General features: G+C 37.5%; 1 protein-coding gene across 1 annotated transcript in view; it reads right to left on the reverse strand.

The window, feature by feature from the left end:
* Positions 1-27,379, reverse strand: part of TENM3 (teneurin transmembrane protein 3) — a 666,217-nt gene that overhangs the window by 47,655 nt on the left and 591,183 nt on the right. The window contains exons 20-25 of the mRNA XM_053940099.1: positions 17,639-17,785; positions 9,901-10,117; positions 8,739-8,858; positions 8,077-8,338; positions 1,261-1,528; positions 560-703 (exon numbers count right to left, since the gene is read on the reverse strand). Coding sequence (XP_053796074.1) covers positions 560-703; positions 1,261-1,528; positions 8,077-8,338; positions 8,739-8,858; positions 9,901-10,117; positions 17,639-17,785 — 1,158 coding nt within the window. The remainder of the gene's footprint in view (positions 1-559; positions 704-1,260; positions 1,529-8,076; positions 8,339-8,738; positions 8,859-9,900; positions 10,118-17,638; positions 17,786-27,379) is intronic.

The raw sequence follows: 27,379 nt of genomic DNA on the forward strand, positions 1-27,379 counted from the left end.
TTATATTCATTTTCCCAAGTCAGTTCTGTTTTGCCCATGACAGTGACTGTTGAGAGATCTGTCTCTGTCCTTATCTCAACACATGAGCTTTTCATTCTGTTTTCTTTCCCCTGTGCAACTGGGGAGTGACTGGGTGGTTTTGGTGTCCAGCCAGAGTTAACCCACCACAGCATATCCAACACAGACTGATGAATTTATTCATGCATATGTATTTTTAGGATGCAGAAGCGTGACATTCAATGTAAATCATAGAAACAAAGAATATCCTGAGGTGGAAGGGACCCACAGGATTACTGAGTCCAACTCCTGGCCCAAACCCCAAGAATCACGTTGTGTCCCTGAGAACATTGCCCTAACAATTTCTGTCAACTCTGACTGGCTTTGTGATGTGACCACTTCCCTGGGGAGCCAGGAAGTACAAAGCATCTACCATTTGCAAAATGTTCTATAATTTCCTTTTTTAAAAGTAATAGAGCAAATAGCAAAAAGTTTGAATGAGAGACCTGAAGTGCAGGACAGTGGAGCAGTAAAACTAGCAAGAAGAAAATTAACTCCTTACCATTCTGAACATCCAATACATGATGCTTATCCAATGTCCAACCACCCATGTTGGAGGCATCTAGTTCATAACCCTGCAAAATGGCAGTCCGCTTTTCCCAGAGAGTCAGATCCAAGCAAGACTCATACTCGTAACCTACAGACACTGAAATAACAGCACATGTCCTCATTAAATACAGGATCTCATTCTGAAGAAGAGTTTAAAGAATGGGATTTCCTTAAACTACACACATTGTTTTGCTCTCCTAGGACACATGAGAATTCCTATGGCTTCTTAGACATGTTGAAAATACTAACCAGAATCTTAGGTTATTAAAATATTTTAGTTATTAAGAGAATTAAGACAGTTATAGAGGAAATCCATTTTGTGATGTAAGTCATACTGCTATTGTGCTTTACTTAAAGTACACACAGTGTGCAGACTAAACACCATTATTATTAGGCTGAGAGCTACTTAATGGGAAGGAATAGAAGTTAAAAACGTCACTTTTCATGCAAATTAAATTTTTTTTTTCCTCCTGAAGGAAATTTTTTTCTCATAATTCAAAGCTTAGATTAGGGTTATTTTTCAATACTTTTTAATATCCACTGATGTAATTTTTTTCTGCAAAACACTTCCTACTTAGTGGATACAAGCATTTGAGGTGTGCTTCCCTATGTTCAAAACAACACTAGAAGTGCAAAATCCTCTGTAACACATACCAACAGCTTCAGATAATCCGTAGACCCTCTGATTGTATGCATCAGTTTTATCCCATATGAAGGTGTATGCTAGATTTGGGGATGCAGGGAACCATTTTTGGAAAAGTCTTCCCACCACTGCCACCATAAGATGAACCTTCATTAAATTAAATGGTATAACAGATTGGGTCATAGTAATCTTCAGTACAGATTTATATCCTGCAGCCCTGGAGCTCAAGTATGATAACTTCAAATCAGTCCCTGGTATTGTTGTTTCTTCATGAAGTACCTGTGCATCGTTAAAAGAAAAATACAGTATTTAAATTATTTGGAAATTAAACAAAACAATGCAGCTATCATAAAAGGCTGCCTAACATATTACATGACAATCCATTAGGAAATATCATCTGCATTTGGCCTTCATGGTTAAAAAACCCATAAATAAATAACAATGTTTCACACTTTTTCGAAAAAGTCAAGTCTAAATTCTTCATTATACTGAAGCTGCTTAGTTGTTACTTTCTGCTCAAGCATTTCAAAATGATCACCTTTATTTTTATGGGGGCAAAGGAGGCATGAGAAAACATTCCCAACTGATTTTTCCTGAAGAGGCAAAAAAGCATATTTCAACTAAGTGAAAATTGCCCCTTATTGTGCTGCCACCCATGTCCCAACTAATAAAGGCATGTCTAATAAAGGCAGAAGAGACTCTAAGGAGAGCAGAGCCTGATATTTCGGTTGGGATGTCTAATTTCTCCTGTAGAAGCAGGAAGAACTCCCAGGTATTTTATTATTTGCATTATCAGTGGATTGTAAATACTTTAAACTAGATCATTCTTCCATTTATTTTGAAGACAGATAAGTAGATGCCTCAGGGGAAGTTTTTCCATATTTTCTGATCAATATTCAGTACTCAGATATCAGCTTATCACTTTCACATTTCTGAGAGGTGGAATGAGTCAATTTTATTTTTAAAAGGTTCCTCCCCTCCTCTACCTTGTCATTTCCTCCGAGCTGAGAAGCTTTTGTGGGTGATGGATGGATGTGAAATGTTTCTGTGTAATGTGGATAAAAGCAGCCTATATTGTTCTATGCCTCAGTCTGAATATACACTGCAGCCAGCACTTGGAGTGAATAGCTACCAGGTATCTTAGCTTATTGAAACAAACAAAAGAAGAAGAAAAATGCATCTAGACACACTTGTACAGGTAATGTTTCTTTAGTGAAGAGTTCAAAGGATGCTGAAGCACGAGACCAGAACCTTAGCGGTGTTACAGGAACACTCTTGGGAAGTAAATTAAGAAAGGTTTATTTTACTTTTCTGTCTCCTGGTCTTGAAGACCAAACAGTATTTAGTATTAGTGGAAAGCAGACTTCAGGAAGAACACTGTCACAAATACTAGGCTTAAGACTTCAGTGGGATCAAAACCTGGCTACTAAACAAGTGCTGCTAGCTCTCTATGCCAGAGAAATCCTTGGACACTGCTTCTAAAAAATTGACTGTGTTGAATAGAGTGAAGTAATGTGGTTGATGCTCAAGAAGGACAACACATGCTACACCATCCTCTATATTAGCATTTTTGTTGGATCTACAGAAAGGTTTATACAGAATTAATTATATCTACTTCCTTCCCAATAACAGGAACAACATTTCAGAAATACTATTTTGACTCACTGTCTGGCATTATAATTATTTATATCTCACACATGTAGACATAAAACTGTTGTTCGCCAGTAAGACTATAATAGAGCTGTAGGAAATAAAGTATGAATTGGAAGATACAATACAATTATTATTTTTGAATTATTAATTCTTATTCTTTGAATATTTCTTTGTTCCCCACCAAGAACCAGGCTGAAAAGAAATGACAGGTAGTCACCTTGAAGGAGGTGAGTGTGGCCTCAATTCTCTGCAAATCTAGTCTGTTTTCCCTCAGCTCAATATACAGACTGTCTAATCCAGAGAACAGGCAAATCTTTTCTACATGAACAAAACCTCCTCTCTCTAGAGAGTTAAGTGATTGTGAGCACATTCCTTTTCTGAGACTTTGAAGGAAAAGCACAAACCACCCAGGAACAAAAGACAAATTCCTCCTCAAGACACCAGCAGGACTCTCATATACTGCATATAAAAGCTAGTCTAACAGATGGAGGTCTCTGTAAGCAAGAGGAGAAAAAGAAATAATATGCTTGTAATAGGACACAATTTAATGGACTTCAGTGGTCTCCTGTTATGACCATTGCTTCTTTTACAACTGAAACTGTGGAAGAGCAGTGTTAAACACCTAGGTGGTCTTCCAGTCCTCTTGGCTGAGATAACAGGCAATAAAGAGGACACCTTGAAGTTTCAATTTTCAAGAAATTCCACTGTGTATTTGGATTACTATCAAATTAGAAACTAGGACACTCATGCAGTTCTCAGCGAGGTTTAAAAGAAAACCTAAACCCCTATTATTAGTTTCTGCAGAAGCCTCAAATGCCTGCTGGAAATCTGACTTAAAACTTCCTTTTTTCCATAAAATATCCCCTGTAGTAACTTATTTTCTAGAGAACTTTAGAAATGTATAGGTAAGGTTATGCAACTCAATCTCTCTCCCAGAATCAAGCATTACAAAGAGAATTAAACAGTTTCATGTTCATCCAAGAAGGTTAAGTCATCAGGCACAGCAGAGAGCTCCTATGGGAGCCATGACAACACATCAATTGTAAAGCAATCGGGAAAGTCACCGGGAATAAAAGTCACATCAGGAATCACCAACACAACCAAGCTGTCTGTACCTCACCTTTTCCAGACTGAGTATCAAACTACCTTCAGAAAGGCTGATACCCTAAGGGGACTGAGTTATTGCCCAACCACCAAATTTTAATGGCTGACATTTTACTTACTGATGATCAAGCTTCTCCTAAGGACAGCTGTGAAATATTTAACTTAGGGGACTGAGATAAGGGTCACCTCAACTTTCACAGGGTTTGTTGTCCTCAAAGTTTGGGCTGGTGTCTGAATCACAGAAATTGTGCAAAGCTCCTTGTCTCTCAAGGCCAGCAGGACTAAAGCTGTCCAGGCTCTAGAATGCTTTCCTGCTCCAAAATATGATATCATTCAACTGACATGCTCTGATGGTATTCAGAACACTGAATAAGTAATTCAGTTAGGGGGAGAAAGGCCTGCTGCTTTGCTGTGATTTTTTTCTTTTTTGGCAAATTGAATAAATTCAATAGAGGATTTGAGGACAAATTTCACAAATTAGTGCAAACTTTAGTCCTAGTGTCAGAAAAAGGTTGTTTGCTGAGAAATAACAGCTGAGCTGCTGCATTAAAATGTAACATGATCTAGGTTTGAGAGGGGTAAAGATGGCATTTTTAGATACTAGCAACTGCTGCTATTACATAAAGACTGAGATTAAGAAGTACCAAAATTATACTTTAAGTAGAAGCTGAAACTGCTCATTTCAAGACAGAAAAAATGTTTTCCTTTTAAAAAAAGCATTCCCCTACAATTGAGGCTCTTAAATTAGCATTTAAATCAAGGAGAAATAAAAAGGGTAAAAATACTTGGTTTTTCTAGACTTAAAACATGGTTTGGGTACTACAGAGAAAAGGGGTAGGAAAAAGCCACATACATGTAGAAATATAAAAATGTATCTATAACAGAATAAAGAAAAAGGTATGTATAAAGTGTCAAACAGAAAGCAAAAGAGAAGAAAAGCATAAAATGTGCTGGAAAAGAAGGAGATATATAAATGGAGATATTCGGTTCTACAAATAAACTCCATTTTTTTATCCGTATGAACCTGACATACTGAAGATTTTAGGTAGATGAAACTAGGGTGCAGCATCCATAGCATACTAAGATTTTTAGATATCCTATTATGTTGTTAGTTTAAATGTTAAAATAGGTTAATTTTTTTGCTGAAAATCTAGTCACCCTGAAACTACCAATAATTACTTTTATTAAGTCAATGAGGCTCATATTTTATCCCAAATTCCTCTGGGTAAATAAATTTTGCCAACTTCTGCTGCATTACTGACAGTAGTGGGAGAGAGTCTGAGGAGAAGAACCTTGAATATATAATTTGAAGGAAAACATCCAAGTTTCATTCTCTCATACACTTGAAGTGATGGAAACAAGAGGCTCAGGACCTGCAGAAGGCATCTTGGAAGCACATGGAACAGTGGATAATAGAAGTTTAGGAGAGGGAAACCCTCAAATACTCAGTTTCAGAATTGCTCACTGTGACTCACATGGGCTTCTGCCAGACCACATGGCAATATATGGAAAACAGATATTTTAGGAAATTATTAGGAAAAAGAGAGTAACAATATTACCTAATACATAAAAGCAGCTCCAGCTTAACCTGAACTCCCTCATTTGCATGCAGTTTATTGCCTTGTTCCACACCGATTAATCTCAGCTACTTAAGTCTAGGCAAAGCATGGTAACTTACAATTAATAGTAGATAAAATCACGTCTGAGCAGTCCAAATTTAGTTAACATGTTATTATCAACCCTCTTGGGTAATGATTTGTTGGGTCTGTGATCACCTCTTTACCCACTGTGTTTGTTCTTTCCCCTTGCTTGCCCTTTTTTCTTTCATGCTGCTCCTTTGGCACAGACTTTAATTCCCCCTCTGATCAATTTGGGATTCATAAGCCACTAAGTACACTCTTGGAAACATTATCTCCAAGGGATGATGAAGCACTTCAAGGGATGATGATTACAGCAGCTCATCATTTTCTCCTGCAGTACGTGATAGTGAGTGCTGTCAGAGCACATGAACAGGGTGCCTAATACTGACTGCAAGAACATGGGGAATGACTTATTTCTCTGTACTTTCCTCCAGGCTCACAGACTTTAAACTGGCATTGCCCCTTTTTATAAGAAAAGATCAGCAGCAGTTCCTCTGGAGCTGAACATACAGTTTTGAATAGCACCTGGTTCTGCCCATCTTTTATGAGAGGAGTGATTTTTTTGGGTGACTGATTGATGAGCATTATGCATTTCTGAGGGGAACCTGACCTGAAGGGGTACATGCCAGTCACAGTTGTGCAGCTCCCACTTGCTGAAGCAGAAAATTATGTGTGGGAAATTTATGTGTGAGATAAGCAAAGAATATAGAAGAAAACACTGCTTAATGTTTTCTTACATAGTATTAAACTGGATTTTTGCATACATAACAAGAGTATCATTTTCCCTCATCAGAAATCACCCAGCAGCACCAACTGCCTACGATCCACTGAGAGTATCTTCCTTCCAGCTGGTTTCCTAGGGAAAGAACTTGACCCAACGGTCCTGCCTATCAGACCTCCCACCTCACAAATTTTGAGCCTGGTAGACAATTTCAATCACAATTTAAGTAACAATAGAAATCTCTAAAGATAATTCAGTTCCTTTATGTTTGTAAAAAACCAGGGCTCCGGTAGGGAAGAAGTAGTCAATCTGGGACTCCCATGAGAAAGAAGAAAAGGCTGAATGCAGCCTGTGGGGAAGGACTGGATGTGACAGACAGATGGAATTACAGCAGTGGGTGGGAATTAGTAGGAACCCAGACCTCATTAGTCCCACTGCTCATGAAATAACTTGTTTACCTAGACACTAGAAGGTTTTTTTTTTTTTTAATTGGTATTTTCTGACATTCTTCTATCATAACTTTTTTCTTGATTTATATCTAGCTAAGCCATTTTCCATAATTTCAGGAACTGAAGCTATCATCTGTTGCCAAAACAAGTAAATCAGAGCTGTTTTTTCAGTGGACTCTGTTTTGCAAATACTTTCTTTTAATTGACTTGCAGCTATCAAAGGCACAGAAATGATACTGAGGATAAAAGCAACAATTTCCTAGCACAGTCTCGATTTGTATGAGTGTTTAGTTGTAATTTTCTTACATCTTTCCTTTAAACCTGCTCCTACCATGAATTGCTTAATGATTTAGCTCTTTTCTTAAGAGCTCTGCATGAAAACATTTGAATACATTTTCTATGTTTCTCTTGAAGAGGCAAGGACATTTCTTAGTGAACGTGAAAAAGAGTGCTCTATGTAATTATGACATTGTGGAAGTAGGGGCAAGAAAGAGAGAGAGAAAGAGGCAGAAGGAGGACTGTTTCACTAGGAAAAGTTTGAAAATCAACACTAAGACAATATACTACTTCTTAAAATGCAACTGAAATGCTTTAAGAGTCAAGAGACTATTCATTGTATGAGTGATTATTATTTGAGATGGAGGAATCTAATACACCTATCATGGAAAAACTTAAAAAACCTCCCATTTCATCTGTAGTTTTTTCCATTTAAATCAAGGTTTGGATGTCAAGTCTTACTTTCATTATTACAAGTTTTGAAGAAGGTGATTAGACCATGAGCTCACTGGCTTGTCCTCAGTGTTGAAGAGAGTTCTTTTACTTTATAAAAATCTGTGTGTCATGCTATTTTTTAGGACTAAACAGATAATTCAAACTGCGTGTGTCTTTAGGACACAGTGGAAAAACACCTTTTGTTTTCAGTCTCTGGGGTGACTTCTAACAAGAGGGCAATCCTAAAAGGCCAATGTACTATAGTGTACCCTTTTTATGGGCCAGTGCTTGAATGCTAAACACATTCTGTAAATTAAGTTATGCAAACGAATGTCCTGTTGCACACACAGCTTTCTTACTTTCCATTTTCAGATTAAATTTTGAAAATCATCCCACAGAATAAATACATTGGTCTGAAATTAATCACACGATGCAAATTCCTAGCACTTACTCAAAATTACTTATTTTTGAACAGCAGTGCATGGCTTTCATTCTGGTTGCTGAACACTAGCCTGGGATAAAATTGTGTTTATTTGAAGCACACCTTACCTGTGTCTCTGGGATGATGGGACTATCTTCAGGAGAAATTCTGAAGAAAGTGGATAAAGGTGATGACACGATAACAGGGTTTGGCCTTACAAATCCACTTAGATCACAACTGGGAATGTCATTCTCTTCCTTCTTCATGACAAGGGTATCCATGACATAAAAGACATTCCAGGGAATCCATACTGTGTGATACTGTGTCAGGAACGGTGATCGCTCAAACACCAGTGTCAGAGAGGCACCACCATTCGCTACCAAGTCAAACCTAGGGAAAAACCCCCAAGAGGGCTAGCTAGTCAGCAAATTCCCAAAGCCATCCACAGCCTCTATTTTACTGATTGATTCTTCACTCCACTGTACTGCTCTGAGTGCAGAATGGCTCTACTGGGAACAATGGAGAAATCAATTAAATTACATTACATTATACTGCACGGAGAGAACAGAGAATTTGGGATGCTGAGTTTAAATTAAGCAAGTCCTTCTACTTCTAAAGTATATAATAATCAGCGTGCTTTACATTTTAAGAATGAAAAAAGTACAACTTCTGTCAATCAGTTTCCTAATGTCTTTTTTTCCTGTTATTTTATTATCTCAGTTTTACAAGCAGCTCTTCAGTAACACCCTTGCTGTCTTTATGACTTATAAGTGCTTCAAAAGGAACTTACATTCCGTCCTGGCGAGTGATTGTATATCCATATTCTGGATAGTGCAGGAAGGAAACATTGACTCCAATGAGTGGTGTTCCATCAGCAGTTAACACTTGGCCTCTTATGACAGATGCAAGACTATGAAAAAGACGCAGGATCAAATTACAAGTTTGGGGGTTTTTGTTCTTTTTGCATGAATAAAAGGTAGTGACTGAACACACACACATCCACCCCTCTCCATATGCTATCAACTATCATTTAGAAAACATTCCTCAGATTCTAACCCTTTTACAAGTTCACATAATTTACACTGTATAAACAAATGCCTTAGAATCCGCAGATAATAATTTTGTTTCAGTATTGTTGATTTTACTTTGGTTTATTTTGTCTGTACTGTGTTACTAAGACCAGAAATTTACTGAAGAATTTTAAGAACTTATAAACTCTATATGTTCTCACTATAAGTCATATTTCTGGCAGACTCTTAAAGAAAAATGTACTTTTCAATTAGTATCAAAGCAGTCTGTAAAACTGCAGGGACTATGAAATACAAAATTTAAAAGAGCAATAAGGAACATTGGTGCAACAACTTTTAATCAACTGCTGTGCCCAAACACATTAATGCTGTTAAATTACTGCAAACGCAGTAGTTCTAGTGTAAATCATCTTCTTTCACTCAGTGAGATCCCAGACACCTGCTTCCTGGCTTATTTTCAGGTCATTACTGCTTCATAGAGCACCAGTCAAATAGTTTATGCAATTATACTGTCGTGCACTTAACAGTTCTATTACATTAATTCATAATTTATATTATTTAGTGAGCTCAGTTTAAAAAGTGCAGCTTTGCTTTTCCTTCTGAAGTGTTTTCATTGCTTTGATATATTTCCAACTGTGCTAGCCCAAATCAACTGGTTAAATAAAGATTTATTTAATCATTAATGAAGTGCCCTGTTAGAATACAGATACTAAGCATGGCAAGTACCTTCTGTAACCTAGTGGCACTGGTAAATTGAATTTTGCGGGAAATGAGACAAAACAAGCAATGTGATATATTAAGCGAAAAGGTCTTTGCTCAAAATCCACACCAGAAATTTGCAGTCATAGCAGATCTTCTCCTCACATGAAACTCACACTCCCCAGTTTCTTCTGTATTCATGAGTACAAGATGAGTCACGCTCACCTCTTGTTGAAAGGGCTTTCCCCAGGTATGACATGGGTGCTGTCTGCCCCGATGAGGAAACTGATCCGGTCATAAAACGCTTTGGCAGCTTGCTGAGATGGCGACTGTTGGCTTTGGCTGATGATATCTTGGGGATCAGGCAGTCCACGACAATAAGGCTGGTTTTGGCAAGAACTCTGCAAACAGCAGTCAGGATCCATACAGTCAACTAGCCCATCTGTTGGCAGAAAGTCACACAAATGAACAAACTCTTCCTCCTGCCCCTGTGCATTGGAATGAGCCAGCCAGCAGGGAGATGAAAAAAATTATGTAGTATGAAAGAATATTCATAATTAAGATTTTAATGAATTCACTTTCAATTAAAGAAAGAGAGTTTGTTTCCACTGAGTTCTTAAACTCCCACAGAAATCCATGCAAGCTGAATATATTCAGTATACTCAGTATCATGTAAAAATGAACCTATTTATTCAATACTTTCCTAAAAACATGTTGAACAAACCAGAAAATGAAGGCACTCAGGCTCTGCATACACTGTTAACTTATAAATATTAAACATTTTAGGTGGATCTAATTAGCTCTTATGTGAGGTTATTTGACTTGCTAGAGAAAAGAAACAAGTAACTCCCACTCTGCTGTTTTCCTCAAGTTCTGTTAGTAATATCTATGCTGCAAGTAGCTTTAAATATTTCACAACATGTATCAAGGTGGATTCCTTTATACCTTGGCAGGAAGATTTTGTTGCTAGTGGCAAGGCAATTTCCACAACTTTTTTACATGAAAACGTATGAGAGAACAAAATCTGTATTTAACATATAGATTTTATTCCGAATAAACGGATGGGAAATGCTGGCCAGTATAAACAAGATTTAAACACATGGGTGCTTTTATGCTTATGTGCTGAAATATTCCCATATGTGGAACATTAGATCTGTCACATCCCTGGAAATCTAATTTGATCAAAGACTAAAATCAAGATCAAATTGATAACTACTAATTTGCTGTAAGTAAAGTCATAAGGAAAATGAGCCTGGAAATGTCAGCTACAGAAAATTTCTAGATGAATGTAATCTGGTATCACAGAGCTGATAATTGTTTCCCCAAAAGAACAGCAAGACTGAAATAGCTCAAACATTTTATTATTCCATTTAGATTAGAGAGGGAGCTTGCTTGCTGCACTGAACTGAAAAATATACCAATGCAGCACTCAGAGGAAACCCATGACTGCTTGTCTCACAAAAGAATCTGCCTTTAGAGTAAATCTTCTTTCTGAAGGGAAAAATATCATCCATTTTTGTTCAATCATATGTTGAAAGACTGCAAGTAAACAGAGATCTTCTAAGGGTATTCTTCTAAGTATTGCTGTGCTATGTGGATAAGTTAGAGGACTGGCAAAATAGTAAAGGAGTGGGATTTCTGTTCTTTTGCACATCTAAAATTCTTATTTAACTTGCCTGACTTTGAAATCAGTTCAGGGAAAATAAAAGGGCTGAAAAAAGCGTCATTAAGTATATAAAATTTTAAACATTTTTCAAAGACAAGAAAGAGCACTGATTTTTTCTGGGATGAATATATGCCAGAGGGTCACATTGCCATTCAGCTAGACACTGACAGGCTGGAAAAATGGGCTGACAGGAACCACATGAAGTTTCCACATGAGAAGTGCAAAGTCCTGCACCTGAGAAGGAACAACCTCCTGCACCATAACACAGCTTTGTGGAGAAGACCCTGGGAGTCTTGATGGACACAAAATTAACATGAGCAACATGCCCTTGCAGCAAAGAAGGTGCCAACACCATCCTGGGCCGTGTTAGGAGCACACAGCTCTGTGTGCAGGCTGGGCTTTCTGGTACAAGAGACATGAACATACTAGAGAAAGCTCAGTGAAGGGCCATGAAGACTGTTAAGGGTTTGACACACCTCTCCTACATGGAAAGCCTGAGAGAGTTGAGACTGCAGAGCCTGGAGAAGAGAAAACTTGGGAGGGATCTCATCAACACCTGCACATACCTGAAGGGAGGGTGTAAAAAAGGCACCTTCCTGTGGTGCCCAGCAAGAGGAAAAAGGCAATGGACACAGACTGAAACACAGGCAATTTGGTCTAAACAGCAGAAAAATGTTTTTTATTGTGAAAGTGGCTGGATACTGCAACAAGTTGCTCAGGGAAGTTGTGAAGCCTTCATCCTTGGAGACATTCAAAACCCAACTGGGTACATATCTGAGCAACCTGCTCTAGCTAATCTGGCTTTGAGCAGGGGAGGGGACTGGATAGTTTCCAGAGGCCTTTTCAACCTCAAATAGGCTGTGACTCTTGTGATTTTCTAGTCTCATTTTTGTAAAATATGAAACCCTTTCCTAGCTGAAGTACTGACCTCCCTTGTTGGTTTTAACTCCAGAAGACTGGATCAGTGTCAAAGCTGGGGGTATTGATGGTTAAAAGAATATTTTTGGGGTTTTATTTATCTGAATGGTCCCCCATGCAATATCTGGTGCAGCTGCCAAAGAAATGCTCAAATTTCTCCATTCATCTTTGTTAGTTTATAAAAAGCAAATGTACATCTGGAGTACAGTCTGCAGGTCATAAAACTGCATGAGATTGACACCTTCTGAACTAATCAGCTGGAAATGCATTTTTACAAGCCTCTCCACTAACATCAGTCAGAGAAAGAATCTCATTTTCACCAGCCAAGATACAGGGATATGCTGTTTGTTATTTTCCTGTGGAGTCTATCAGTAACTTGCCCAGGCGAGTGACGGATGGTTATGAATCTGGCTCCTTATAACTTGAGAAAACATTTTTCATTCTTTCTCTGTACTTATGTGGCTAGAGCTATCTAGTACTGCTAAGTCAAGTACTCTATTGCACTTTGTGAAGCACAGTAAAATTTCCTTTCTGAAATGGCTCTGCAAAATTATTGATGAATTTTGTTTAGCCTGAAAAATATGAGACTTAGCTCAACTGTACCTTGTCAGTTATATCACTCAAATATGACAGTGAAATTATAAAGAAAATAGAAACTCCTACAGGCACCTGGACAGTCATTATCAGTCTCAGAAGGCTATTTATATTTTCTTGTTCTAGATGTAAGTGGTTCTGTATACTAGAGATGTAATGACTACTTTATTGTTTTCTTCCTCAAAAGCTGTAAAAATCTTGACTAATGTTATTTTCCCTTTTTTGCAAAATGCATTGAATTGCAGTGGAGCATGGACTGTTGATAAAATTGCTTATTTGAAGAGATTCATAAAACCATCACAACTCTGCTCTCGTGAGACCCCACCCAGAGTTCTGTGTCCAGCTGTGGGGCCCACAGTGTAAGAAGGACATGGACCTGTTAAAGTGAGTCCAGAGGAGGCCAGGAAGATGACTGGGGGCTGCAGCACCTTTCCTATGATGACAGGCTGAGCAAACTTGGGGTTGTTCAGCCTGAAGAAGAGAAAGCTCCAAGGAGACCTTGTAGCATCCTCCAAGGACCAGAAGAGGGCCTGCAAGACCTGGAGAGGGACTTTTGCCAAGGGCAGATGGTGATGGGCAAGGAGGAATGGCTTTAAACTGAAAGAGGGCATGTTTAGATTAGATATAAGGAAGAAATTGTTTACTGTGAGGCACTTGAACAGGTTGCCCAGAGAAGTTGTGGATTCACCCTCCCTGGGAGTATTTAACACCAGGATGGATGGTGTTTTTAGCAATGTGGTGTACTGCAAGGTGTCCCTGTTCATGGCAGGGGGATTGGAACTAGATGATCTTTAAGGTCACTTTCAACCCAACCTTTCTCTTCTCCACGCTCTCGTTACATGATTAAATGAGAGGAGTCAAGACAGAGGATCCCCACAATGCATTTCTAAAAAATAAGGTGTATCAGTGGGACTGCTTGCTTTTGAATAGAATAAAACTGCTGGAAGGAAGAAAAGTAGAGGGACAAAGTAACTTCTGGGCAAAAAGATCTGCCAGTGTCAAGGGGACATGGTAGTCAAGGACCTACATAAATCCTATTCTTAGTTGTTGTTGATTATAGTTGATTATATATTTAGGCAACAAAAATCTCCATAGAGTGAAATTCAGTGCCTACATAGGAAGAATATAGTTTTGGAACTATGATGCTGGCCATTCTACCAGGACAGTTTTGGTGACTGGCAACCTAAGGCAAGAGACAGGAAAGGAAAGAAAACTGTATAACCAAATCTCAGTTACCCTTACGTACCTCAGTTTTGCAACAGGCTATAATGAATGGACTCGATCATAGACATCAAAATGACTGCTTGTAGGAACAGCTGGTCAGAAAAGCCAGAAAAGCAGAAACAGCCCTTGGTTTATTCCTGAACAGTGTGCAAGGACTGAAATTCAGCTTTGCTGTTGAATGAAGCCTAAAATATGACATGTGGGGCTCCAAATGAGTTCTCACTCCAGAAAAAAATCTTGGTGGCACTGTAGTTAAGTCCCATGATATATGTACTCGGCATTCACCAGCCACCATAGATGCAATCAAAAAGCTGAAGAATAATGGGAAGTGTCAGAGCACAAGCCAGAGAACCTGAGCATGCCACTGTATCACTCCTAGTTCAAGTAGATACTTCCTGAGATTTCCTTAGCTTGGGTTATCTTTGCACTTAGCAACTCTTCTGAAATTCAAAACATTCTGCATTTAATTCGCAGCCTGTTAGCATACAAAAGAAAATGTAAGTTCACCTCTACCCTATTATAATGTTTTACTAAGCAACAACAATTAGCCACTATCAGAGAAGAGGCCCTGGTTTAGGCAGTCTTTACACTGAATTTGTACTATCCTGTGACATCTGCCAGAAAGAGGCTGTCCTAGGTGATGCAAGTAATCAAAAAAATACAGTAGTGTTAAGTATGCTTTGCTTTATAACAGTATTTATTTTCATTTTAGCAAAGAAAGAACATTAATGTTCCCTTAAATCTTGCTCGTGGAAGCCTGTAACTACTCTAAATGATTGGATAGGAGCTAATAAAAAGCAAACTTAACTAAGGAATCCACTTCAATAAGGATCCACCTAAACTAAAGAGCAAACAGCAACTCTTCCTGTTTCTTAATCTTCCTACAGTGATAACAAAGCATGGCCCACTTTGTTCAAGTATAATAGTGACACCTTTTTTCCCCAAGAAGTAAGGCTTATTCCACCCACAGACAGCTCTGACTTCCCTCTCCTCACAAAGTCATTAGGAGTTTAATTCAGGCTAAGATCTGCTTGATGCACACACTTTCCTTGTGGGCTGCTAAAATGTAAAGAAAAATCCAGTCAAACACAGGGGAAAATAAACAGTGAGCCTTAAAGAGAACAGAAATTATTTCCAAGACTCTGAAAAATCTGTATTAAAAGGAAGATAAGCAATAATCATCCCATCATAAGTCAATAATATCTAGAAGGGAAAATACTCAGGTATGCCTTGATGCCATTAGGATTTCCTATGGAGAGTATTTCCATTGGGATCCTGAGGATGCTCATGTTCACAGAATTTGAATAATCAGTCCCAGAAAGAGCTAAGAATCAAAGGAACAGCAGACACTTTTATTAATGAACTGTGCTCATATTAATATATGAAATATATTCTACCCAGAGTAGGATAAAACATAAACACCAACCACAGCATATCAAACAGACAAGAACTGAGATAACTTTAATTATATAACCACTGAGCCTAGTGAGATGTAGATCACACTACCCACAGTCATACTATAAATTCAGCACAAGTGCTCAGATAACCTAATCTCCCATGATAAACAAATACAGCAGAAGAATACTTGTGTCATTCCCTGCAGCTGTCTGAAATTTTAATGGTTTGCTTGGAGATTAGTAGGTTGATTGCAGGAAAGGAAAGTAATAGTTCTTCTCTTTCCAGGTAGCTTACAAAGGAGACTTTCTTTCCCTAGTTTTGTTAGAGATACTTCCATTTTTAATTTGATTTGTAAAATTTTAACCCTTCTCCTCAGCCACAGTCAAAGACTGAAGTGAATATGCACTGTATTGAAGTGTATAAATTAAAGTAAGAGAAATGCCACTGACAAATAGCATTATACAGGCTGATCACAGCAAAACAAGTACTTGGACACCCCATTTCTCATGCATAGCTGCATAATGATGTCCATAAAGACAATATGGAAAAAGGAAATGAGAGAGAGAAAAAAGCAACAAAATATCAGCATTAGCTATTTTTCCTCAAAATCATTCTTCCTTCTTTAAGTCATCCTGTTAGATTGTTTTGCTTCAATTCCTTGTTCATCTTGCCCCCCCAAAGCTATTATTGTTTTCAGTCTGAAGGAGCAACTTCTTTTCTCTTGTTCCATTTACATGCATTCCTGTTCACCTTGCTCTTCTTCCTCCTACTGCTCCATTACCTGCTCCTGACTCCTGCTGTCATTTGTCACATCCTTATATGATCTTTAACACTTACTGATTCTGTTTTAGTCTACCATAGGACTTTTAATGTATTTTCCCTTTTTCTCCCCCTACATAATCTATTTTTTTCTCCAGTTTTTTTTATGCTTCCACCTAGTTTCTCCTTCTCCTTGATTTGTCTCTCTTCATGTTTGCAGGTTTCTCTTTTTTCCTTATATTGTAATTCCTTGGCCCACTTGAACTTAATTCCCCAAACAAGCACATTTCTGCTGGAATTTGGGCCAGACTGTTTAGGCCCCTAAGTATGGAAAACTGCCTCAAAATATGTAATACGTAATGGAGAAGGATGACAAGCCAAATGATGTGTACAGTAATAAACAGGAGCACAGTTTTAACCATATTACTTATTTTCCTCAGGAAGTAAATGCTGCTGTTATTTATAGTTTGTGATGTCTAAGATCTCAGCTGCAGAAAGGATATGAGAGCAAAGAGTCAACCAGCAACTGCAGAGGCATATGCAGTCTAAAAGGAAAGACAAAGTCTCAGATGACTTTATCATCATCCAGAGGCCCTAATGGAGTTTTTATCTCTTCTCTGAATCTGAAGGTGTTAAGCAAAAAGAATTGATGAGAGAAGGGGAAGAAAGACAGACAATAAAAGCATTATGCTGATCTAATACTGGACTGCATTCACATTGAATCTTGTTTTTGTGGGATTTTTTATGTGATTCTGGAATCATGCTAAGTCACAGCCCCTCTAGCTTCCCTAGACTACAACAATAATCACAGATTGATTGCTTAGGTTAGCAGTCCTGCCTGCATCTCACCACATATTGTTACCTGTCACCTGAATGACAGACTACAGAAAAGTAAGCCAAAAAAAAAAAAAAAAAAAAAAGAAAGACTTCTGGGAGCATCCTGTCAGTTATGTGAACATTTAAATGCTATAGAGAGATAAGATCTCTGTAGGCTGGGTAACAAATTGTTTCCAGCAATTGCATCATAGTTCAAAATGTGAACTCCCAGTTCAGCCTATTCTCTTGGGACTATTTCCTTGTGAGGTCACTGAAATTTTGAACTCCTTCATTTTTTCCCCTCTACAACAGTTCACTGAGTTGAAACTATGTTTTTTTCCAGTAAAAAAGAACACTGCAGGGGAACAAAGGTGACACCTATCTTTTTCTAAGTACACATCTCACAGCTTGTTAGGCTTTGCTGATATGCCATAAAGAAGCACTGAAGACCATGGCATATCCTTGCAGATGTAAGAGTGAGTCAAATGCCTGTATGGTTCTCATGGCAGTATTTAATCACCTGACTGAAAAATCTCCGTTCCTCAACATGTTCTTCCCAGAGTTAAAAATCCAGTTGGTGTCTCTTACCTCCTTCATTGTCCTTACTGTCAGTGCAGAGAGTTTCCATGGCTACGTCACAACCTGCTCCCCTCCATCCTGGCTGGCAGACACAGTGCCAGCCATTTTGGTCCAGTGTGCATCTCCCATTGCTGTTGCACAAACCAGGGCAGCCCTCTGTTGAAACAGACAAAGAAAAAGCACAAGTGATTTAAGTATTGTAACAATATAAAAAGAAAAAAAATACAAACAAGGGACACTTACTGGGAACAGGCCTTAAGAACAGCACAAATACTGTAATTGCACATGGAGTGGAACAGCAACATTACCCGGGGAACGTAATTCTTAACAAAGTGGCATCTTTGATTGGCCTGACACTTGAGACACCACTTACCTGTAGAGGCAGGAAATAAATGCACCAATCCTCTAAATACCTGCAGGCCAGACAAAATTAAGTTTGGTTTTTTAAATTTTTTTTTCAAAGTAACAAGAGATGAGTGCATAGTGCAAACACAGCTGTAAAATGATACATTTTTCTGTGCTCATAGAATAGATCATTATTTGCTCTATGCAGTATTGATTAATTACTGGCACAGATGATTAAACTCCCTGTTACTATGAATAAATCCCTCCAAATTCTTAAGCAGGAAAATGGGTATGATTTAGGCAAGTAATAAAAGAGAAGGTTAACTTTATCTGGTCTCAGAGTTGCCGTGTATTCATGTGAAATTACAGTGCGTTAAATAATTGCACAAAGTATAGGCCAGTTTTAATGACTATACTTTATGCCAAAAATACATTCCTTTTCACAGAATAAGCAAAGCCCAGGAATAGTGAAGCAGCTTAGCATCTATTCTAACAAACATTAGGATTCAGGCTGCATACGGATGGGACAGGACCAACAGGATTTCCAACTTAATGTAATAGCTGTGCGTATTTGATTACTTAGGACGGACAAAATGAAATACCATAAGGACCACAATAAACATTGATAGACTGAACAAAAACACGGTAGTGACGTGCTTCAAGACAGATAGCAGAGAGTGATTTTTTGTGACAATCTCCCTAAGGCTTTTGTGCTGTTACCTTTATATCCTATCTTGTCTGCTTTTATGGCCAAGGAGGGAAAATTTGGGAAACAATTAACATAATTTAATATATCCAAAATCGATAATTGTTTTCAGTCTAACATTGCATTAAAAAAAACAGTATCTGTCACTTCCTAGTGATGAAATCTGGCATGCAGCCAACATGATCTGTATGAGAATGACAACGCTATAAATATGTAGATTTTGGTGCTCCTTATCTATGACTATGATAAGACACTGACAGAAGCAAGTACAGATATGGCACTAACTATCTTATGAGAAGATGGCTACAAATCAGATATTTCTGGAAAAAACAATTCTCTGTAAACTTTCATCCAAAAACCCTAAGTAACTGGGCAAACAATTCTTCACTTTTTAGAACACCCATCTCTGTCAACTAACCTACTGATCCATTTTGTTTTAAGCTTAGAGTGGTCTTTCAGAAGCAAGTTGCTTTTTTCTTCTAAAGAATTTTGAATTTACTGACTCCTTTCAACCTTGTAGCTCCAAATGACAAACATACAGGAAAAAAGTTATAAAGGGTGCTTAACTCTTGTCAAATCACTCTTAAAAGACAGAGAATCAGGAAAACTTCTCGTGAGGAAGGATGGGGATGTTGTGCCATCATGCCAGGCTGAAATTAGTCTTGCTACTTTTATTCTTTCAGACTGCAGCTGCTAATAGTATTTGTTAATGTACTGAGATCTATTTTTTCTTAGTATTTCTTTTTGACTTATGAAAGACTTACATATATAATTGCAATACTGACAAAGCAATTTAGGAGTCAACTGGGTACACTCAAGACTTATTGTGTGAAAGCCTGGATATTGCCATATTCTAATGAAAAAACACAAGGAATAAAGGAAGATACTCAGGGAAAGAGGGGTAGGAATATTTTAAACATTTTTCTAAATAAATTTTTCACCATAACTGAAGATACAAAAATCTTTGCTGTTTCATGTTAAGTTTTTGCATCCTTGAACCTCTTAATTGAAAATGTTGCATAGACTATAAAAGATTTTTCTAAACTCATACAAGGTACAAATCATAATTTAAATCATAATCCAGATAATCAAAAGCTTAAAATCTAAGGAATTCTATTGATATGTCAGTATATAAACACACACATCTCTATAATTAATCTGTTCTTTAGAACTAATAACACTTGTTCTGTGACAAGAGTATCACTTTGCTTTGTTTCCTTTATAGGTTTTGTAGGTAGAGGTCCAATGACAAAGCTAACAAAAAAAAAAGTTCCAAACAGCAAATGAATACTATCTTCAGTTATTGGTCCAGATTAAATCTAATACATGTATATAGTTTGTTCATAAATGTATAATTATGATAAAGTGTTGCCATACAACAGAAGCAAAATTTTGAGATGAGTTGAAAGCCATATAAGTTATATATATAATCCATGGAATGTATGTAAGAGAAGATTCTTTTGCCCAGACTAGTATGTTTTTAACTATATATTAATATTAAAAAAACCAAAACCCAAACACGTAGATAAAGGCATGTCAAAGAGCAAATATACAGTACCTTTCACTATCTTATCCAAATAGTGAGCTTGAGAATTAAAAAGAAAAAAAAAAAAAAAAAAACAGACAGACATTTCAGAAGTGTCACATGAAACAAGAATTGTTCAGAATTCACATGCAAATCAAGCAGGTGCACCTGACATGAGAGATCTTACATTACAAAATGAAAATGTATTTCAAGGCTTTTAAAAATGCAAGAAATTCTCTTTTCGGCAAACTCCGTCATGAATCAATGAAACTGTACTGGAAAGTAGGCTTGCAGAAGCAAAAGGGAAGCTACATTTCTGAGACTAATTTTCTTCTGACTTCTCTTCGCATGCTTTGATTTTTTTATATAACAAAAATATAATCAAAGCTAGCTTAAAAATTCAATTTCAACACAACGTAACAGCAATTCCTTAGCATATGAGCTTTAAAACACTAACCACACGGGAAGATCTTTGATTTGCAGGACATTCATGACTCTGACAGCATAACCAGCACACTATCTTAATTCTCAATGGATTAACAGGATTTTTAGGAGTATTTTTTCTTCTGCTTCAATTCAGTCACAGTTATTCTTCTAAGCACACAAACCAAGTATGTAAGATAAGCTGAACTGTAAATATGGGGTGGAAGAGGGTGTAGCGGGCTTAGTAACGTGATGATCCATTTCATTTTGAAAAGCAGGTGAAAATTAAACATAGCCTTTAGATGTATAAATAAGATGGTATATACAAGAATAGCAAGACTTCTTTTTGTAAGTTATGACACTTAAGATTTCACAAAAGACTTGAGGAGGCAGATGGATGAATGACATACAGAGCATAAGATGGATTTCAAGCAGCAGGGCCTACTTTTAATACATGAGACACAGCACAGATGGGTAACATATTCCCTCCTTCCTTCCAGGAAACAGACATCAACTGCAGTTGTGTGAAAGAGTTAATGTCATACAGCAAAGCCACCAGGTCCATTGCAGGCTACCAAAGCCAGCCACCTACACCCAAGGAGATGGGAGACTACAGACTACTGCAGTGGGGACAGGCCAAGCTGAGCCAGGAACATTGGACTCCATCCCCTGGTTTTGCTGGGGAGAAGGTCTCTCAACACAGCCCTCACAGCCCTCCTTCCTTTAAAATTTGACTTTCCTAAACCCCTGATGGATGATGGCCCCTGTCTGGCAAGTTCTCTGTCATTGCTAGTATCCCTTTGGATGGGTAACAAAGGCTTTCCCAGTTATAGCCTTTCCTCCAGTTTGGATGAACAGAAAAAAGCTGCTCTGGACTCCAAGGAGGGAGGTGATATATACCAGGGGGCACAATCACTGCTACAACTAAGAGGAGGAAATTTTCTAGTTCCTTTTTCTTGAAGAAAGTGTCAGGTGTCCACTACACAGTTTTTAAATTTTTTTTCCCCTGTAATGGTAAGGTTAATGCAAGACAAAGTAAGATGAAAACATCAATTACAGAACATTTAGAGCAGCAGCAACAAACTAGGTAGCTTTTCACATTAACCACAAACAAAAGGAAACATGATACAGCTACATTTCAGGGTAGATCAAATTCTTCTCTTACTCATCCAGTATAATTCCTTTTGTTCCTACACAGCTTAAAACATGGTGTAGTATGAGTGGAGGAAAAATCAAGCTCTATTTCATAAAATGAAAGCAATCAGGTCTGTCTGGGGAATTCATCTATCCACCAGTAAAACATTAAATGCCTCTACAAGTGTAAGGATAGGTAATAGAACATTAAAAAAAAAAACTCCTAGGCAATTGAAAACAGTCCTTGCAATCCCAAGCCCCCCACACTATTTATTTTCAGAATCCAATCTTCATTAAAAAACCCCAAACAAACAACACAGACCCAAAACCAAACCAAAACCCAAAAAAAACCCGCCGAAACACAAGACAGATTAAGAAAATATTCTTTTCAGATTTTTTTTTTTTTTATCCAGCAGTAATATAAGAAGTCAGCTCCAAACCACAAAACTAATTCTCAGAAAACAAGTTCTACCTTCCAACATCCTTTTACACCACGGTCAGTTGACATTAAGGACAATGTTAGAAACTATTCTGGTTAATATGCAGCATTGTAGAAAAACCACAAAACAGAAAATGAATGACCAAAAATTGTGTAACTTTGCAGTGAAGTTTAACTAGCCATGCTGTCTTCCTTATCTTCATGGCACTGCAACTGAACAAGGAATGAACCTGTGTGGAAATACAAAATACAAGCCTTTTCCCCCCTCTGTATAGAGAATTCCAGATGGGATTTGGAGCACTTCAGTAGGATGGAGCATCTCAGCAGGTGCTCCTTGGCAAGATAATTACATATCTGGCACATAAAGGTTATCTTACATCCTCAAAATGTCTAATTACAGACCAGACAATATAACTAAAGGAGTTTTCTTGCAGTTTAAGACTGTGTCATTTAAATCTTGCTAATATCTCCAGAAGTAGAAGGACTTTGTATAACTCCAAGTGGAAAAAAGAAAAACAAAAATGAAGATAAAAGATTTGTACATTTTCTAGGCTAATCAAAGCCTGAGAAGATCTAAGTGGCATTCAAAATTCATACAAAATAAAATAGAAATGGTGCCACCAATCTGTGTGGGTATTTATATAAATATATGGCAGATAAATGATTATACAAAGAAATGGTAACAGTCATGCAAATTCACACTTAAGACAGCATATTTCTTAACCAGTCAGAACCCTGATTTAAAAAAAAAAAATATTTAATGTCTCCCATTAGTTTCCTATCACAGATGTAAGTCAGTGTCTTCCTTATTCATATACTGCTTCCTCCAGGTATGACAGAATAGCCTAAGAATAAAAGTACATATTAAATCCATTTATTCCAATCAGCTCCCGTTTAATCAGCACGAGTCACATAGCCATTGATTTGATGTTCCTTAATTGGTCCTTATAGCACTGCTTTATTCTGATTATTCTGTCGTTTGGGATTACAATGGTGACATGCTTCTAAATGCTGTACAGTGAATTTTATATCTCTATTAGTTTAAATCATTATTCTTCATCAGATATCTTCACCCATCATAATCTTTGCAGATATCTTCACCCATCATAATCTTTGTAATCTGTACACTAGACTGTAAGGTGCCCCATGTTTTTGTAACCTACATATAGGCCTGTTACAGCGTCAACTCAGTAGCTCAAGAGTCATGAATTACTTTCCTGAAAGAGCAGATTTAACCTCATAGCACCACCAGACACGAAGCAAAATCACAAATGAACATGACCAAAGCCATATTGACCTAGGTCAGCCTAAATAAAAAACTAGGCTTTTTTAAAGTGGTTTTTTTTCCCCTTTCAACACCTTGAAAATGTGAGTCAAACCCTTACCTCCTCTCCACTAATACAATCAGCTTTCTCCCTTCCTTACTGCATTACAGCCTCTTCCTCTCAAAGAAAACAGAAGGAGAAAATAGAAAAAGAGAACCAAAGGGGAGGGGAAGAAAAGAACCAAAGTGGGGAAGAAAAGAAAGGAGAGATGATGAAATAATTTCAGTATTGGCAACAATGAAGAACACTGTTCTGCTCCTCTCAGAGCAAGCTCTGCTTTGCTTTCTCTTCTCATCTCCCACAACTCCTTATTGCAGCTCCCATTCCCTGGTCAATGACTGCCTAAGTATCTCCACTGCTCACACAAACTTCATGCTCTCAGACACCCATCCTCTACAGGAACATGTGAAGGACATACCTCGCATCAGTCATGTTTACACCTCTACATAACCTTGCACCAAGTGTTATACAGAGAGACAGCAGGTTTTGCTTGGTATAAAAACTGACCGGAAGCAAACTATGCTGTTTTTACCATATTGCTTCCTTTAAGCTTTCAACACATTTATCTGTTTATTTAGAGGTAGAAAGTTTTAATATCTTCACTTATTTTCATTAATTTTTAGTATTTGTATAAAACTTTGTTTACAATCCATATGCCAAAAAACCCCTGAACACATTAGAAGAATACCATGACAGTGGCCATGTCAAGCATCCAAAATTCAGGCAGTGATGGGTTTATGGCTACCTGTGCAAGTTTTATACACCTCTTCCCTTGTGAATGTGCAGAGATCACCAATCCTCATTCAGCACTCATTCTCTCACAAACAACAAACAGCTGATGCCCTAGTAGCAGGCACACTGTGCTAACCTAAACAAAGAAGTAACAGTTCTCTTTCAGACTTTCCAATCACCTTCCTCCCTAAGTCACAATTATTTAGCACACTATCTTCATACTACTGGTGTGATGAGAACTGGTGTTCTTACCTCATTGTACATTTTACCAGTAACTAAAGCATAGAAACATCAAAGTGAGAAATCTCCATTCACTTGACTACAACCACCTATGATGTGATTTTCTGGAATACTTAGAATTATATAGTATTTCATACACAAACCAACATTTTAAGCAAATCACACATGTGCAAATGTTGTTCCCAGAAAGTGAAGAACAATCTGAGAGAACTTTAAAGTCTGTATTTGTGAGCAACTAACAGAAAATACATGTTAGAATCAAGGGTGGAATCCAGGTCTTCAAAATCATCCTTAACCAGTTCATCCTGTGCACCAGCCTCTTATGAACATTATTTTTTGTTCCCTGTGCAGCCAAGCAGTGGCAGGGGATGAGGTACACACTTTATCAGTGGTTTCACAGGCACTTGCCAGCAGAAGAGAAAATTTACTGCAGGCTTTAGGGAGAATGCAGTTTGTAAACAAATGTTGGTGCTTGTTTTGGGGGAACCGGTACAAAACTCAGGGCTGACAGTTCTGGTCTGACTAATCTACTGAAGACTCAGTCCATGGTGGTTTACTTCTCCTGATGCGGCTATCAGATCACCCTCATTTCCTCTCATTTCCACCCACAGTTTAACTATTTTGACAATAAAACCACCTTTTGAAACTAAAACCCCAAATAACCCTTGTAATATTTAAACCCAGCATTTCTTATCCTACTCACAGCAGACCTAGGGAATAACATACTGATTCCTTTAGGCAACTGCTTTCCCTCTGAAAGAATGACTAAAAAAAGCATGCATCCACATGCAAATTCAGAGGAGCTCCATGCCTCTACCAAAAAACTTACAGAAGTCCAGAATTCACAAAATTTTAAAGCCACTGTTGTAGCCTGTCTTTAGAAAGGTTTGCAATAGTCAAATTCAGCATCTCCTACAGTGTTTTCTGCCTGGCAAACTGCTTCCTAACTTGGATTTGTGCAGCTGATTATTCTTAAGCATAGAAGCCAGCATTTGTTGAATTGCACCTTATTTTTCTGCATAGTCTGTGCTATTTATTGAAGTAATTTTAAATTCTTGTCCTGTCTTCCAAAGTGCTTGGGGGCAGCAGGCTTTGGTATCATTTGCAAATGCAATTCTTTCTATTCATCACTGAACAGTACTGAAAGCACATGTTCTTCCACTGTAAGCAGCTCATAGTCATCACCCATTCTCTGAGTCTGTAAGAACCTTGTCTTAGACAGACCATATGTTCAGAGCATTGCTGCCAATAGAGGAGGATTACAACCATTCTTCCCTTTTGATTCTTTTTACTCCTAAATTTCCCTTTGCCCTTCTTGTAAAGGAGAGCACATGGATGGAATTATAGTTTCACACAATTTTATTTTTTTTTCCTCCTTACAACGGCCGAAACACTGTTGTCACCCTGAACTCATATCTTTTTAATCGTTTATGCATTTTAAATATTTGCAGAAAGGCCTGACTTCACTGCAATTTATCCCTTGCCAAAACTGCAACTGTTCGCAGCAATCATTTATGAGATTTGTATACAGAGGCACACAAGCGCATTATCCTTTAGATTTCTTGTTCTGGAGACCATCCCAATTTTACTGTAAAGGAAGATTTCTAATCACTATTACTGGAAAGCTACATATGTATTAGAATAAAAGGTTCAGTTACTTTTAAGGATGTACTAGACATAGGAAATTTAGGACTTCTGGCAGGATCATGAGCAGTGTTGTTTCCTACTTAATATTAGTTTAGTTGGAAGAGGATTTAGAAGAAAGGGTACATGCCATTAAGGGGTTACAACTATCCCACATGTACAGGCTGAAAAAGTTCATTTGAATCAACAGACTTGTGAAGACTTGCCTCAGATACAGGTAAAAACCTGACACATTAAGAACTGGATGAAAGATAAATTTAGCTTGAAAACACATTAGGGCATGGATCAGGATGGGAATCATTATTGCTTCCATCTTTCTTCCTGACTGAAAGTATTTATGGAATGTGGTCTGACCAGCATGCAACAATACAATGTACAAAAGCACTTACTCTCTAGCCACTTCAGCTCAAATAAGCTTCACAACAGGCTTTAAAATTCTTCACATCTCAGAGGATTCTGCTGCTTTCTGAAAATGTGCCTAACTTGAACTTCACATGTGGTCCTCATTTAAATGCAAATTAACCAATTAGCAATTTAAAGTATGCTAACAGTTAATTTGTATTTGAGATACTTGGTCTTGAAATGTGTTAAGGCCTGACCAATAATTCACTTTCTTTCACAGTTCCAAAAAGGCGTGCTCCATCTTAAATTCACCTGGTAATTGAGTATTTTTATGATTACCAGATGTACAAATATTTGGCATATTCAAAGCTTGGCCTGGCAATTTTATAACATGCCCTTTAGGCACAGGAAATATAAACCCCAAATTTGTTCTAAATTTAATGAAATCTTGTTAAACTGTGATTATCAGTCCTCTGGATGCCAAGAAAGTCATCATCTCTTCCTCATAGGCTTTTTCTATTGAGGGTATAGGTATAAATATTGTTGTAAAATCCCAACTGCAAAGCAGTCAGGTGTTTTGAAACTCGAGTTTCACTCACAATACTGTGGTGAACTAATTGATACTGGATATAATTAATTTTGAATATTTGATTGATTTTATCTTTGAATGTCAAAGGTCATACAGATACAGTGTTATTTTTAAGATGAAACTTGTATTCAGGTATGATTCCATGAAACCATTACTAAAGAAAAGCATAAATTTAGGAATTTTGATAATTACAGAATACATTCATACAGAAGTAATTATTATAATTTGAGGGACAAAAAAATTCAAAATAATTGTAAAATTGATGAAAAATTCCTATGCATGCAATAAGGTACAATAAATATGTAA

Source organism: Vidua chalybeata, chromosome 4 (assembly GCF_026979565.1).
Source record: "Vidua chalybeata isolate OUT-0048 chromosome 4, bVidCha1 merged haplotype, whole genome shotgun sequence".
Lineage (NCBI taxonomy): Eukaryota > Metazoa > Chordata > Aves > Passeriformes > Viduidae > Vidua > Vidua chalybeata.